Genomic DNA, 15,941 nt, shown 5'->3' on the forward strand with positions numbered 1-15,941 from the left:
AAAGTATTTGTATGGCATGTAGCCATGTATAGAAGTGAAACATGGACGATAAATAGTTTGGATAAGAAGAGAATAGAAACTTTCGAAATGTGTTGCTACAGAAGAATGCTGAAAATTATATGGGTAGATCACATAACTAATGAGGAGGTACTGAATAGAATTGGGAGAAGAGGCGTTTGTGGCACAACTTGACAAGAAGAAGGGACCGGTTGGTAGGACATGTTCTGAGGCATCAAGGGTTCACAAATTTAGCATTGGAGGGCAGCGTGGAGGATAAAATCATAGGTTATTCACTTGCACCTTCAGTGGAAAAGTAGCATTGGTTCCTGTTACTGAAGGTTCAAGAAGTGTCAATTTTCTCAGTACACTCCAATGCAGTTGAATTGTACAAGTCTAGGTTGATACTGAAAGTGAGAGTTCGTTCCTTCACCGATGATTAATGGGAGTGCTTGGAGAACTAAGAACCTGTAAATATGTTTTATGGGATACCTATTTTGGACTATTTTTTGATGGTAATGACTGACTGTGAAGGTCCCACTAAAGCACTCAGCGTATGTGGCAAGAGATTGTTTCTCTTTGAAGATAGGTCACCCATGGATGCCTATCAAGTATGAGAGAGACTTTTTGGTATATAAGGAGTAGCAGCTACTGAAGTGGAAAAATTTTTGGTGGGTAGTTGGCTTTGTATCAACCGACAGTTTTATGGAGATGGACAGACATCCTGGAAGGTAGCAAGTAAACTGTAGAAGACCAAATGAAATGAGTTTAGAGAATAAGGGCATGGACAAATATGATTAGAGGTGATGACACTGGAATCAAACCATGAAGCAACTGTCAATCAACCTGAACCAGACACACATTTTAAGATCATGAGTGATTAGGAGGGGTTCCTCCAGATTCTCTACATATCCTTTATTCAAAGGAGAAGCAGATATAGTCAGTCATGCAAATAAGGTCTGAGGTTGTGAATTTTGAGTGTATAGGATGTTGGGACACATTGTTCAGTCACAGGAAGATTGCTGTAGCTGCGAGTGTGTGAATGTGTTGAGTTTGCTAGTCAGTTGGCTTCAAAGGAGGACATGTTCCAGCAGCAACTGGTTTATGGTGATGATAATCATACTGTTAACTACAATTAGTTACAAGTGAATTACAGTGTCACTACACTGATTATCACTCTAGGATAGTGATAATGTTTTATTTACTGCAAGGTCAAGTCATGTGTAATGGAACATATAAGCAATACTAGTAAAATGTAGTAGCCTTCAGTGTATCCCAAGACCTGATTAAAATACACAAATGTTAGAAATCTTTATCACTAAACTGGATAATGGAAGTAAAGGTGTTTTGAAGACACCTCAAAAATAATGACTTCATTTCAACACAGTAGTACTTCCACTCATATTTGTAAGTCAATGGCAGAACTGATTAAATAGGTAGGTACCGCACTTACAACACAAAATAAATGAAATATTAATAGATTTAAGATGATGAAAAAAGTAAAGGCATAATCAACCTGTTACTTATTGTGCATCATTTCTTAATTTATTTTTCATTGCTCTTACATAATTTGTTTTCATCAACACTTCTTGTGACAAAAAGTTAAACACACATCAATAACTTTCATGTTTTACTACGTCTAATTTATGGCATAACACTGTGCCAGAAATCCATGCGTTCCTTGTTGGGTGCTGTACCAGGTTCAATAGTGGAGCCAATTTCTAGATAATTAGGGTTATCTGGCTTATATGCATTCCAGTCTGCTGTAACTACTCCACCAGTGTATGGATTAGGATCACTGAAAGGAGATAATTTAAAATTATAGACACATGACAAAATCTGGTGACTTCTTAATATATTAATGCAGCTTGTCTAACTCAAAATTTAAATAACGTAGGAGGTTAGTTTTTCAAGATTGGCATGGATTTTTTTAAATTCCTTATCCCTTTAAAAACTGAATATTTGAGGTGTACACTGAACTGAGAAACTGTGACACCCAGTTCACTTGATTCATTCACTCTCATCTCAACATGTACAACACAAACAGCCTAATACATGACCATGAAACAAGAGCTTGTCACCACCTCCATCTAGATAGAAAGAACAAGGCAAAGACGCAAAAAAGTATATTTTATAATGGGATAAAACTGTATAACAAATTACCACAAGAAATTAAAGAAATAAATGAGCCCCTCACTTTCAGACAAAAGCTTAAAACCTTTTTAGTAAGTAAAAGTTGTTATACTGTAAAAGAATATTTAACATAGATGTAGATTATTAGCAACATATGACATTATCACCAAAATATTATGTAATTATAAATGTGTGTATGACTAGTTATAAAAACTACACAAAATATGAGAAACCTGTTTCATTGTAAATGTAAATGTGTGCTCATGTGTTGTAAACTGACGACATCCATACAATATTTATTGTTCCACGGATGAATAAATAAATAAATAAATAAATAAAAGAGATCAACAGAGGATTTATTAAAACTATTTCACAAATGATGCGTATTTGGCTGTAGATGGATTAGCTTTCAAGACATTAGACTGCCTCAAGTTATTAGGGATCCTTCTTAGTAACAAAAATATAATGGATACAGATAGAGATTCCCTTCAAATAACAGTGAACAAAATACTTAATTTTACCAATATCTTAAGAAAAAGCACATTTAGTACTAACATCAAAGTTCATTTGTATCAATTGTCTGTTATACCATTAACATTATTTGCATGTAATATATTAATATTGAGAAACAAAGATAAAGAGAAACTGTTAATATTTGAAACAAAAGTCTCAAGGATAATGTTTAGGCTTGTATCTGTTACAAATGACATGGAATGGAGGATACAAAAAATGAAGAATTACTAACACTGTAACATCATTAAAGTACTAAAGAAGAGATGGCTGAGCTGGGCTGGCCAAATAGCAAGAATGACACAGAACTAAGCCAGCCCTCTCAAGGACATCAGATGGAATGAAAGGAAAAGGAAGACACTGAATTAGGTGAGGAGATAACATACAAGAGGAGACAGCAAGAATGACCATCAACATAAAATGGACAAACACTGCACTCAACAGAAAGAAATGGAAGAGACTGAGAGTACAAGCATCTGCTTGTTTCTTTTTAAGTTGATGATTATCATTATCATTAATTTGTGACCACCAATTAATGATAATGATGATCATCAACTTAAAAAGAAACACCAAATTAATCATAACTAATAGGTCTCTAGCAGTTCTTTGCAATGGATACTGGCCTTTTAGGCACATATAAACAAAAGTGAGGACCTCATTCATAATTAGATCTTCAAAATACATCAAGCAATAGATTGAATGGAATGAATTTCTTTACCTGTATTTGACAAAATTTGTCCACATCTGTAGCAGCTGCACTGCTGTTTGGTGTCCTGCTGAACTTGATTCAAGAGATTCATAATAAGACATGTATCTCCTGTCATCTCCATGGCTAGCTCCTGTGAAATTTAGATAGTATAAAAAGTTATTCTTTTATGGAAGTGAAATTACCGACAATTTAGAAGTATTGAATTGCTTTTATTGAGTTTTGAAAATTGGAAGAAGAAAACGAGTTAATATTTCATCGATATTTATATGAATGTACAATAATTACCTGGGAAATCTGGAAATGCATTAAGTGGTCCACTGAAAGAAAACTGATAGTAGTAAACAGGTTCTGAAGAATCTCTACTCATATTCCGCACAGTGGTATCTATTCCTTCCACAATAAGGAGATCAGAGAGCATCTGAAAAAAAATTTAAAGTTGTGCTGAAATGAACATGAACAACATTAATTAGTGAATAATGGTACTCACCAGGACAGTGCCATCTTAAAAGGAATGACATGCATTGACACAATATGTAGTGAGGCATTACTTGAGAACAACGTAATAGACTGAAATTGCAATTATGGGATGAAATACTAAACAAAAGTACATCCTGAAAACGTTTTCCTTCCCATAATTTACTGACAAACATGAAAATGTTTTTAAGGGTGCTTTATGAATTATTTGATACATGGACCCTGTGGTCTTTAATGGATTATGACAGAATAAATTTGATTTGATATCTCACATATATGAAGTTCGCAAAACAATAACAAGTATTCTGATGTTGGAAACAAGTCATCAACTACTCTTTTGTTTAAAGGCACACAAAATCAGAACTCTCCAAATAGTATACATATAACACCAAATTTTAAAGATTGGCTCTTACAGTTGCAGTTGAGTCATTCTTTGCAGGAGTGATCTCACTGTCTCCATAGTAAAACTGCCGGACTTCTTCTGCTACTTGCAGCTGTTTTTCTTTACTTGAGAATCGAAGTTCATCAGCAACATAGAGATCAAAGTTGTCATTCAGATTCTTTGCACCTTCTTCAGATGCAAATAGCCCATCGGCTGTAAGTAATAATTTAGTTAATGTATGTAGCCACTGAAAATATTGCACAGGCATCACTAGGCTAAATATGTCACTTTATGTTGTAATATTTTATTTCTGAAACAGCCTTCAATGTAAAAGGATATTAACACACTTCGTTGTTCCCAGATTGTTAGTTTTTGTTCGAGTGTGAGAGGGAGCACAGTTCCTACCTGGGCCAATCAGATAGGGCAATGGCAAGGACAGGAGTCAGTGCAAAGATTATATTGAGAATGGTCTGAATAAAACAGATAGAAAATATTTTAATTGAAAAGGGTATAACAGTTAGGTGTAGGGATTGTTTATTTTTGTACTTTTTGGAAGAAGTGATAATGTTAATGACACATCAAAGAATATGCAGGTAAATGGCATCACTGTTAAGGAAAAACAACTGTGATGAAACATTGGGAACATTATACTGTACTCAAACATTCATCAGTTGGGATTCATACTCCCATAAGAAGTTGGTGCATCAAATGGAGGTACTATGACTGTGGTAGCTCTTATGCTGTAATAAAACTTCTGGTATTTACTCTCACACATACTGTATTCTGCTTTTCTCTACCTACCAATTCATTGACTGCCACTGCAAGTGGACATTTGCCTCAGTTTTTTATTTCATTATTATTTTTGAGTACTCTTTGTCTTTAATATTATATTTTGATCTGTAATATATAGTGAATTATTACATCAGTAGATTATATTCTGTTATAAAATGTCCATGTCAGTTACACTAACTGCATTTATATCTACAACCCCATCCATACTTACATCCACACTCTGCAAAAAAATGTCAAGGTCATGGTTGAGAATACCTAATAGCAATGACAACACCTTGTATATGTTGTAGCATATTACGCACAGTCATTTTTAATACTGTGTGGTATTTTACCATTTTCATCTGTTGTTATCTCTTTTATCTAATTTTTTGAATCCCTGCACTTCAGCTCTTCATCAGGGTATAGATAATGTATTACCACTTACATTTTAGCATCATCTCAAAGGTCTCATTCATTCACATTCACATTGATGGTGATTGCTATTATGCAAGCTTCTACTATCCCCTTGTATAAGTGGTAGACCAAAATATGGAAACACCAAGAACACAATATATTACCATGCTTAATATGGTGCAGTAGTACTACTGGCATTTGAGACAGATTCCAGCCACCTCAAAATGGATGTATATAGATTGTGTATGATTTTCAAGGCAATCTTATACAGTTTTTGCTGCAGAACAGTGAAACAGTGGCAAGTTCTGATAATGATGATGAAAGTGGGCAGTGATGGCACACACTTCTCTCCAAAGTAAACCACAAATGCTCAGTGACACTGAGATCTGGTGACTGTGGTTGCCACAGGAGCTGTGACACTTCGTCCTTGTGTTCAGAAAAACAATCCCAGACTGTGTGAGCTGTATGTGCAGTGGCTCAGCCATCCTGACACACCATCGGTACGGGGGAACAATCTCTGTACCATGGGATGGATCTGCTCAGCCAAACTGTTCATATAATCCATAGAAGTAATCCAGCCTTGCAGACTGACTTTGTGAACCATGGAACTCCATGACATTGTTGTAAAAATCATCACTGAGCCCCTTGGAATGTAAACCAAACCAAAAGACAGAAAAAGTATTAAGACAAGGCACCTCTGAACAAATGATTTTTACATTGCTCCATAGCCTATTTTTTATGACTTTGGAACCAAGTTTTCCTAGTACAGGCATTTCCATCACTGATGAGTGGTTTCAGAATGCCAATTCACCTTGGAATCCCTAGTTCTGGAGCTCACTTCAGGTTTGTGTAAGTGCAACATTCACTTCATCCTCTTATTTTTCTTCACAAACCTCTTCAATGGCCGTCCATCATCACTCAATTCACACTTTCGTATGTATTGTGACTCTTGGATGACTTTTTCTGCTTTCCCTGTATCTGATATAAATCTTCAATACTGTGCCTCTTGAGACAGTGAACACTTTAGTGACAGAATAACCAACTGTAAAACAAAACTAATTTGCATATGTTCAAATTCACTTAGCTCTCATAAAATTCCCTGAAAACTACACAGAAATCTGTTCTTATCATGAATGATGCTTGCAACATTTTGAGGACATTGCACAGGTGCTATTCATGGTCAAATACAGAAGAAAAACCTGCAGACTTGGCTAGCATAAGCATTTTATGTTAAAGATGGAATTTCTCTTGGTGTTTCCATATTTCTCTCCATTTCCTTTAATTTAATGGACTATTATCTTGTGATAATGACTACCTCCATTTTGATTAAATATTTCTCCAAAAAGTGGAAAGTCCAGAATGGAATAATATAATATGGAAATGATAGGTTGCTACTACTATTATTTGTCACTATTGTACGAAGACATATTACTATTCATTACGCTTAAGATAATAACTTCAAATTATAAAGCATTTCATTTAATTGTTACATTTGGGAAGTTTGTCTGCTCTTGATCAACTTCACATGCTCACATCACAGTAGTGACCCAAATCTATCAACTCCTGCTGTGGATAACAAACTTTATTCTCCTCATCTATAAAACCTGTCACTGTGAAAACTATGCACCCAAAAACCCTTAAGCCAATAGAATTGTCCTGAAATTTGGGCATGATTATTCTCTTTCTGGAGGTTATTTGTTCATCAGACAGACTGGATTAACTGTTCACTAAAGGAAATGATATTAGTAAAATTTGACTTGTTCATTTAGTAAGCACAAAAGTGTTATAGATGTGATCAAACAACTCCACTGGCAAACACAACAAGAGAAGTGTTTGATTAAGGGGTGGTTTATTGTTTGAAGAGCATACATTCCCAGAAGAATACATAAATGCTTTATGCCACACAGTGAAGTGGCTTGCAGAATGTACATGCAGATGTGGATGTGACTAATGTCAAATTAGAAATTCTGTATTATAATCAGAACTTAGCAGCGTTTTACAACCACATATCATACCAGAGTCTATAAGAGTTACTCCATTCCCAACTTTTTTCTTTTAGTTTCTACTGCCAAATATGTTAACATGTAGTTTCTTGTACCATTTTCCTGTTTTGATTTTTTTCTTTTGTAAACACAAAGTTAGCTTTTCCCTAGTAGGCTCATCATTAAATCAATTCAAGTGCCAAGAAAATATCCAAAGTAATTTCAGTAAGAAAAGTTTTAAATATATTAAATGTATACTATTTACTTAAAATGATTTAAAGTGTAAGTAGTTTCATTCATTTTGTGTACCTTGGTGATATTCAGAGGTAAACTCTTTGCTACATTCATAAAGCATTGCCTTCCTGTTGACAACCCCCAACTACCTGCTTTTAGTGCAGTAGTACATGTAATGGAAAAGACAGCAAATAAAATACCACTAGCAATACCAAAAGCAATGATGATTGGAAACCACCATCAAAGTTGAGGTAAATCATTCTTAAATTTATTAATAAAGGATCTGTTTGTATGAGCTATATGATAATAGGTTTCCCAGTTGATGAATTAGAAACTGTGTATTTGCTCTTTTTTGGAGAATTTTTAGATTTGCAGATGCATGGAGTGGTATGATAGCAATTATTTTGCTTCATCACTGAATAACATTGGACAATGAAACGAAGATATTTAGTGTTACTGAAAGACAGATATGAAAAATTTCAATTCCAAAACTTCAAATGTCATTTAGAAATATATCAATATAAATTATCAATTTTCTTGCATTCATTATGTTAAAAAGGTTACATAATCATAACTGATCTAGCTATCATTCTATTGTGAACTGAAACCTATTTTGAAATCAAAATTTATTAGGGGTTGAATAAAATAATTTTGTCATTGCCAGTAATATGACCTTTTTGATGTGCTTTTTCTACCATTCTGTACATTTCACATGCCCTTGCATTGAAAAGACTGATAGGCAATGCAATTTAGCCCTACTATGAAGCAGATATTGTCTTAAGTGTTACATCCCATCATTTAACCAACAAACATATGTATAATCTATTTCCATACCTTGTGTCCTAACAAGCAATTCATAGTTTGTTACACCTGTTAAGTATGGCACATGTATATACTGATTTTCTGATATCAGTTTAGCTGGATGCTCAGTCAGAAATGCACCTTCATTTTCTGGTTCCACATGTGGAGCCCATACACAGATAAGGGCATTTTTACGGTCCTGGAATGAAAAAAAAGTGCATGATACTTATTTGTTTATTATCTACTGCTGCAAGTTATGTTACAAGTTCATTTGCTTAAATTAATGTACAACCAAAATCTCTGTGAGTGTAGTCATTCCTATCATCTATACCCAAAAATTAATCTTAATTTACATATGCAAGTGGTACTGCGTTAACATGGAACTATTAATAACGACACTGCCAGTATTTTGCAAAATCATGAATTGTCTTACATGGCTCAAGTAGTGTGCATGTCACTGTCAGGATGTTTTTAAGGATTTATATAACTAATTGTCTTTATAGTCAAATGGAATTTGCTCAACATCCATCTTGTACAAACAGTTGAAACACAGGTAGATCCACAAGGAAATATAATGAAGCCTTTTTCCCTTCTTACACTAGAATGATATGATCGTGGGAAACGTAAATCCCTAGTAGCTCACTTTTTTATCAGTTGCATTTTGCTTTATCTAGAGGCATAATTTTGCTGAGGAAATATAGTTTCATGTATAGATATTAAGGGACAGCCTCTCTACCTGAGAGGTCATTGATCTAATTGTCATGTTGATGAGCAGGCTTCAATCTCCAGTGTTATAATAGATCTTTACATTGGTGGCTGCAGTGAAACAGTTGCACTCAGCCTTATGAGACCCACTGAGGAGGTATTTGAGTGGGTAATGGTACCTGCATTATCTACAAGACTGACAAAAGATGGGAGAGAGTTGTGTGACTTCATGTCTTCCCATACTGCAACCAAATGCACCATATTTCAGAGGTTCATGATGGTGGACAGCCAGCATTATGTGGTTCTCTGGGCTTGATTACAGAAATTTTAAAATGTATATTAAAGACTAAGGTATCAGTTCATATCTGCTCATCATTTTCCTTTGATGAACTTGTCAAAAAAGTAGAAAATTATTTAATATTAGTGTCTCTTTCATAGAGAATAAACTCATTCCCATTTATCTATTGCAAAGATTTTTTTTTTTTTTTCAATTCTGTAAGTGAACATTTTGCATGCCCTACTAACACATGCTCCTTTCTTATTTCATTTCCTGTCTCATGATATTTTCATCTACAAATAACCTCTCTATTTTTAGTATGGGGAGATGATAAAAAATTTTAAAAGTTAAATCTCCCCCTCAAACAAATGTTGTGGTTCAGTTTTAGCTTCATTTATGATAAAATATATGAGTTTTCAGAAGTGGAAGAAAAATTCAGAAACCAATGTTGAGAACCACACTGATACATTAGTATTATTTCACGTGGAACTAATTTTCATCCTTTAATTCCACAACGATTCTCCATGGAAATTGAGCTTTAATGACTAAACCCAAAGAATCATAATTTATGTTTTGTTTCGTAACTGAACAATTGCTGGGAATTTGGGAAGGATACAGGCTATACAGTATCCTTAACTATCACAAAACAGAATGGAAGTGGTAAGATTGCGGTATCATAAAAGCAGATCTTAATACATCAGAAGCTAGTCACAGGACTCATCAAAAATGAATTAACATGGCAAACAAAATCATCATGCGTGCAGTGAGAGGCATAGTGAGGGACTGTTTAAATGAGAATTTCAATGACATATCTGACCTCTGATCTTCAATTGCAAAAATGAGATAATGTGCATCATTAATTGCTTCTCCTATTAAATAATATTAAATTATTTATTAAAGTATCTTGTAATCATGTTGACTGAAGAGCTATTAAATTGCACTCCATCACTTGCCTGAACTCTGTCCATCTTCTTAAGACTATTTGGATGAACAAACACATGAAAAATAAACACAGATTGTGCTAATTCACACTCTTATGAAACATTATATATTTTGATCTCTTGAAAGTTAAATATGGTGTAGGTTGTTCAAATTAACGACATAAATCTAACAACTTCTGTCTATGAAAACTCTCAACAGCTGACAAATTTGGAACATTACCTCTGGATCCAGAGCTGGTCCCCTTGCTTTCACAAACTCCTTGGCATCAACTGTCATCAGAAAACTCATAAGCTCTGAAGTGCCTTCTCCAATAAATCCCAAGTAGGAAGCATAACGTAATGTTCTATCTGTAGCATTTGTAGTAAATGCCCACGGACTAAGCGCAGATCCACTCTGTGCTATAGCACGCTTGAAAAGACCTGTGAATGCACAAAAATTGCTCATTCAGTATGTAAAAGGAAGAAAATAAGGGCCTTTGGGTCAATTCTAGACCTTTGTTCCATAAGAAAATACATGAATTCTTTTGTTAATATATGTCATGATAATTTATTGTGCAGGCATTAATTAAATTTTTGGCACTTGTACATAGTGTTCCACATATACACTTATGAGCCAAAAAATTGTGACCACATGCTTAATAGCATGTTGGTCCATCTTTGGAATGCAATACACCACCGATTCAGCACATGATGGCTTCTACTATCTGTTGGCAGGTTTGTGGAAGGATGTGGCATCAGATGTCTACCGACAAGTCATGTAATTCCCATAAATAATAGGCTACTGATTTGTGTATATGATGGCAGCATCTGATAATGACCCAGAGGGGTGCCATCAGATTCACCAGATTCACATTAGGCTAACTTGGTGACCAAGATATCAACATGATTTAACTACAATGCTCATCAAACCACTGCAGCACATTTCTCCATTCTGGCTTGGAGACATGGACAGTTATATGAAAAATGACATCACTGTCAGGAAAGACATCAAGCATGAAGGATGTTTTCCATTGCATAATACTGCTCCAACCAGCCTGTTACCATGGCATGGTGCACCTTTGGAGCCACTGTTCACCTTGATGATGGCATTTGTGGAGACGACCATTGACCTAGTGCAGCAAGATACATGATTCATCCGAAGAGCCAACGGATTCCCAATAATCCAAAATCAAATCCCGGTCATCTTGTGCCCACTTCAGTCATAATTGTTAATGTAATTGGGCCAACATTTGGAGATGTTGAGGTCACCTGCTGTGGAGTTCAATGTTCAATACTATACAAAGAACTGTGTGATCTGAAACATTTGTGCATGCCACAACATTGTGCTTTTTCAGCAGATATACCACAGACCACTGTCTATCCTACTTTACTGAGGATACAAGCTTTCAAACCCAATGATCTGCAAAGAGTCCTGGGCATCTAATCACTTAGTGTGTAGTGTTAGTTCCACGTAATTCTACCAGTTTCCATAGCTGCTCATGACAGTAGCACGTGAACATTTGATTAGCTTTGCCATTTTCAAGATTCTCATTCACATGCTCTGCATGATAATAAACTGGCCTTTGTCAGAGTCACTTATCTCAATGTATATTCCCCATTTGCATTCCATTTCTTCACTAGGGTGATTCCCCATCCATCTCTGCTCCACTTATGTATTTTTCTCACCACTTCATGTGACTGCAGTGCCACCAGACAGTGTTCAATATCGAGTTGAGCAGTGGTCGTAATATTTTTGCTGTTCAGTGTATATCACTCTGACTAACTGGAGAGTGATAGTAAGAGGAACATAATCATTTTTGGTAACTATAATATGTGTATTTGTTTGTAATTCAAGTTTGAGTTGGTGGATGTGTAACTTCATATTTTATGGAATTAATATTTCCTTAACCATTTCCCCTGAAGTTTCATAAAGATGCATATTTGTATATTATTTATTGACCCATAGATATACAGGGTGGTCAGAAAGAGTCTGAAAAGCTTGTAAGGGTGTTTTAGGGAAGGTCATGCTGAAGAATAACTGTTAAGTAAAATACTGATACATTGTGTCATTTTTTAGTTATTTACCATTGAATTTAACCACTCAGAACATTGTACACAAATTAAAGCACTTGCATGCACTAAAAAGTGGTAAATCACAGACATCTTTGGCTCTGTGAGTACCACTTTCTGGAATACACATTACCTGTAAAAACTGCCTTTTTCAGAAATGATAAATTTAAGCAAGATGAGCAAAAGCTACATTTGCTCAGTTTGAGAAAACCAAGTAAATAACACTTTTGACAACATTGTCTCTGGAAGCTGCTTGAATTTGTTCATGCCAGGTCCTGATTGCCAAACTTCAATCATAAATAGCAGGGAAACAATGTAACATATTAAATTTTTTCTTAACAATTAGTTCTCAGCACAACCTCCCTTGCAACACCTTCACAAGCCATTCAGAATCTTTCTGACCACCCAGTTAACAAAAGCTAGTTGCTTTGGATTGTCTGTGTAGGATGTCAAGTATTTAGTCCTGATTGAGGATGAAAATTATAAAATAAGTAACAACAGGATGTATGCACTCACAGGAAGACAAGGATTTACTACTTTAAAATTATTTGAAAGACTTTTTAAATTACTGATCTTTCCAGTCACAAGAAGATACAAATATAATGGAAAGTTACACAGGTTTTTACAGGACCAGTTGTATCTCAAGGAAAAACTTGGCGTATTTAGGTGTGTGCATGAGCATTTAGAGGACTTGGCTCAGCTCTAGAAAAACAGTTGTTCATGCTGTGGATGTATTTCTACCTAGCGGAAAAATTTGTGAAGAAGGAATTCTTTGTGGTATCTGGTCTTTGTAAAAAGATCTACAGAAACAGCGACACTGCACAGTAGGTGTTATCAAAGGATACGGCTGTAGATAGAGATATTCTGAATGAAAAACATTTGTGTCATAACAGCAATGAATGAAGACTTCAAAAATTACCACCCTACAGTCTTACCGAAGCACCTCTTTCAAGACAAATAAATTCTGATCATCTGTAAATGGTGTCAACAAAACACTGGTTTCGATTCAGACACTCAAGAACATCACAGAAACTGAAATCGAGGAAACCAAACAAAAAGCACAATAATGGGAACTGTTTTCAAATGCTACTTTTCAAAGTAAGATGAAGGATTATTCTTCCCATTTAAATTTTGCACTACTGCAAATATGGATGTATAAATATTAGTGGCTGTGGCATTTTGTAAAATTTGTGATTGCTAAAATTAAATGAAGCCTCAGAGTCTGATAAAATCATTCACTTGATTCCAAATTTACACATGAGTCAACCATCTTTTAACCATTGTATACTATATGTCCTTAGAACAGAAAAACTATGGCCGTGCTTAGAAAAAAAACACAGGTCACATCTGTTTGCATGGAGAGTAGCCAAACTCACCTGCAGAACTGATGTTCAGTATCTTTGACATCCCTTTGTTGTAGAGCATTTACATATTATGACCTAAAACCCAACGATGTATCTCAACAGAATGACTTCTCCCACATTTGTGAACTGTGAATTGTAAATTGTGGCTTGTTTGCCTCATAGCATACATAATCTAAATTATCTGATTCAGGTACAGGAGACACATCAAAATTGTGGTAAACTTTCACCAGGAACACAGAACAGCTGGTGTTAACAAACAGCATCATAACAGTAATACGATTTTTTCTATATACATACAATAAAATGTAACAATTAATTGTTAACAATTGTAACAATTAATTGTTCGAATTGTCATTCCATCCTCTATGAATTCTTCTACTGAACACCAATATTTCTGTCACAGAATCTGTTATAGCCTCACTTCTAAAATTTCTGCCTTCATATTTAATATGTTTTTGCCCACTAACTTGTTATATATTGTCATCCAGATATACTCCCCATATACTGTGAAGTCCATGCATATAATTTCAACTGGTTTATGGACAGGATAAAATTATATTTATTTCTCATGTTATGTGTGGTTAAAATGATTCTCCTCAAATAATTTTTGTCTGTTGTGTAGGAAGATTATAATTTCATAAGTTTGTATGGGGGGAACAGTTAGGATTTTTAGTTTCTGAAATAATGGGCAACATGACTCTGTTTGCCATGCATTACACATGTATCTGACAATTTTCTTTTGCATTTTCAGTATTTGAGATATACTACTTGAACTTTCACAGAAAATTATAACATATCTAATAACAGATTCAAAATAAGTATGGTAAGCAATTCTTCATGAACTCAAGCCAGTGGAATTTGCAAGTACTGGCACCCCAAATGCAAAACAGCATGATTTATTTGATAGGAAGTCAATATGTGAATTCCAGTTTAAGTTTTTGTCCATATTTACTTCTAGGAATTCGACCATGTCAGCTTCTGTCATAAGTTAATTGTTACCATGTATTTTTAGCTCCACATATTTTGAATCTTTTGTTTTGGAATGCACTGTATGGGTTTTTGCAGAGCTTGGTTTCAGCACATTTAACTGGAACCAGTTTTCTAAGATATCCAATGTTCTTATGATGAAGCTTGGAATTGTTTCTGCATTGTCTTCAATTAAAACAGAAGTATCGTCTGCAAACAGAACTGATGGGGAGTTTATATTTACTGGTAAGTCATTTACAGACTAATCAGCATGTGATTTTCCTCACATTACATCCTGAAAGCCATGGTTAGAGGTAATCAGGTGAATGCAGTATTCTTTGGTTCCCAAAAAGCATTTTTCTCAGGACACCATCAATTCTTATTAATGAAAATACAGTCAAATCACACATAATTTGTGACTAGACTGGGGATTGAATTGTAGGGAGATTATCTAAGGTGGAGAGACTTTGACAGATGTATAAATAACTTCATGTGTACCCCAGCAAAATTTGTTAGGAGCCTTGGTGTTCATGCTGTTTATTTATGACTTGGAAGATGGTAATAACTTCAGACTTTTTGCAGACAATGCAGTTCTCTTCACAATTTCCACATCATTTTGAAGACATTTACAAATATCTGTATAAAATTTGGCGTTTTTGTCAGTCTTTTACAATACTTTGCTTGAAGCTCCAATCTCCTTTTTAATAGATATATCATTCAAAAATTCTTGTGCTTTTTTCCCAACCTTGTTCCATTGCACAAGTATTTTTGCTAAAAAATTTCTCTTTTCACATGTATCAGCCTCACTTTCATTTCTTAGGAAGCTGGTCTGACTGTGAAATAGCCTGGAGAGTTTTATGAAACTATCTGGATATTTCAAAACAAGTTGCTGAAAAAAATATAGTTGCATTCTATTACTAATTTTGACCCATATTGAAGAGACATGGAGTTTTAATCTGAAGACCATGCAATTTGATGAGATTACACAGTGAACAATGCAGAGAAGTCTTTTTGGAAATAATGATATTTCAGTGGTAATTGAGACTACTTTAGCTGATAAAATTCTTCTTAAGTTTGTTTATCATTCAGCACGATCATATACAATTTGAAATGGAAATAGCAGTTTGGTTGTTTCTTGCCATCTTCAGATTTCAAATTTGAAGTTTGTTACATCTTAAAAATATTTTAGTGAAAGACATCATAAAATCTGTAACATCCTAGTGCTAAACAAA

At 34.7% G+C, this 15,941-nt stretch overlaps 1 protein-coding gene across 1 annotated transcript in view; it reads right to left on the reverse strand.

Moving 5' to 3' along the window:
* Positions 1-1,516: 1,516 nt before the first annotated feature.
* Positions 1,517-15,941, reverse strand: part of LOC126236709 (esterase FE4-like) — a 30,673-nt gene continuing 16,248 nt past the window's right edge. The window contains exons 6-11 of the mRNA XM_049946231.1: positions 10,551-10,750; positions 8,441-8,606; positions 4,237-4,418; positions 3,635-3,767; positions 3,359-3,479; positions 1,517-1,795 (exon numbers count right to left, since the gene is read on the reverse strand). Coding sequence (XP_049802188.1) covers positions 1,642-1,795; positions 3,359-3,479; positions 3,635-3,767; positions 4,237-4,418; positions 8,441-8,606; positions 10,551-10,750 — 956 coding nt within the window. The 3' untranslated portion in view covers positions 1,517-1,641. The remainder of the gene's footprint in view (positions 1,796-3,358; positions 3,480-3,634; positions 3,768-4,236; positions 4,419-8,440; positions 8,607-10,550; positions 10,751-15,941) is intronic.

The sequence above is a fragment of the Schistocerca nitens genome, chromosome 2 (assembly GCF_023898315.1).
Source record: "Schistocerca nitens isolate TAMUIC-IGC-003100 chromosome 2, iqSchNite1.1, whole genome shotgun sequence".
In the NCBI taxonomy this organism is placed as follows: domain Eukaryota; kingdom Metazoa; phylum Arthropoda; class Insecta; order Orthoptera; family Acrididae; genus Schistocerca; species Schistocerca nitens.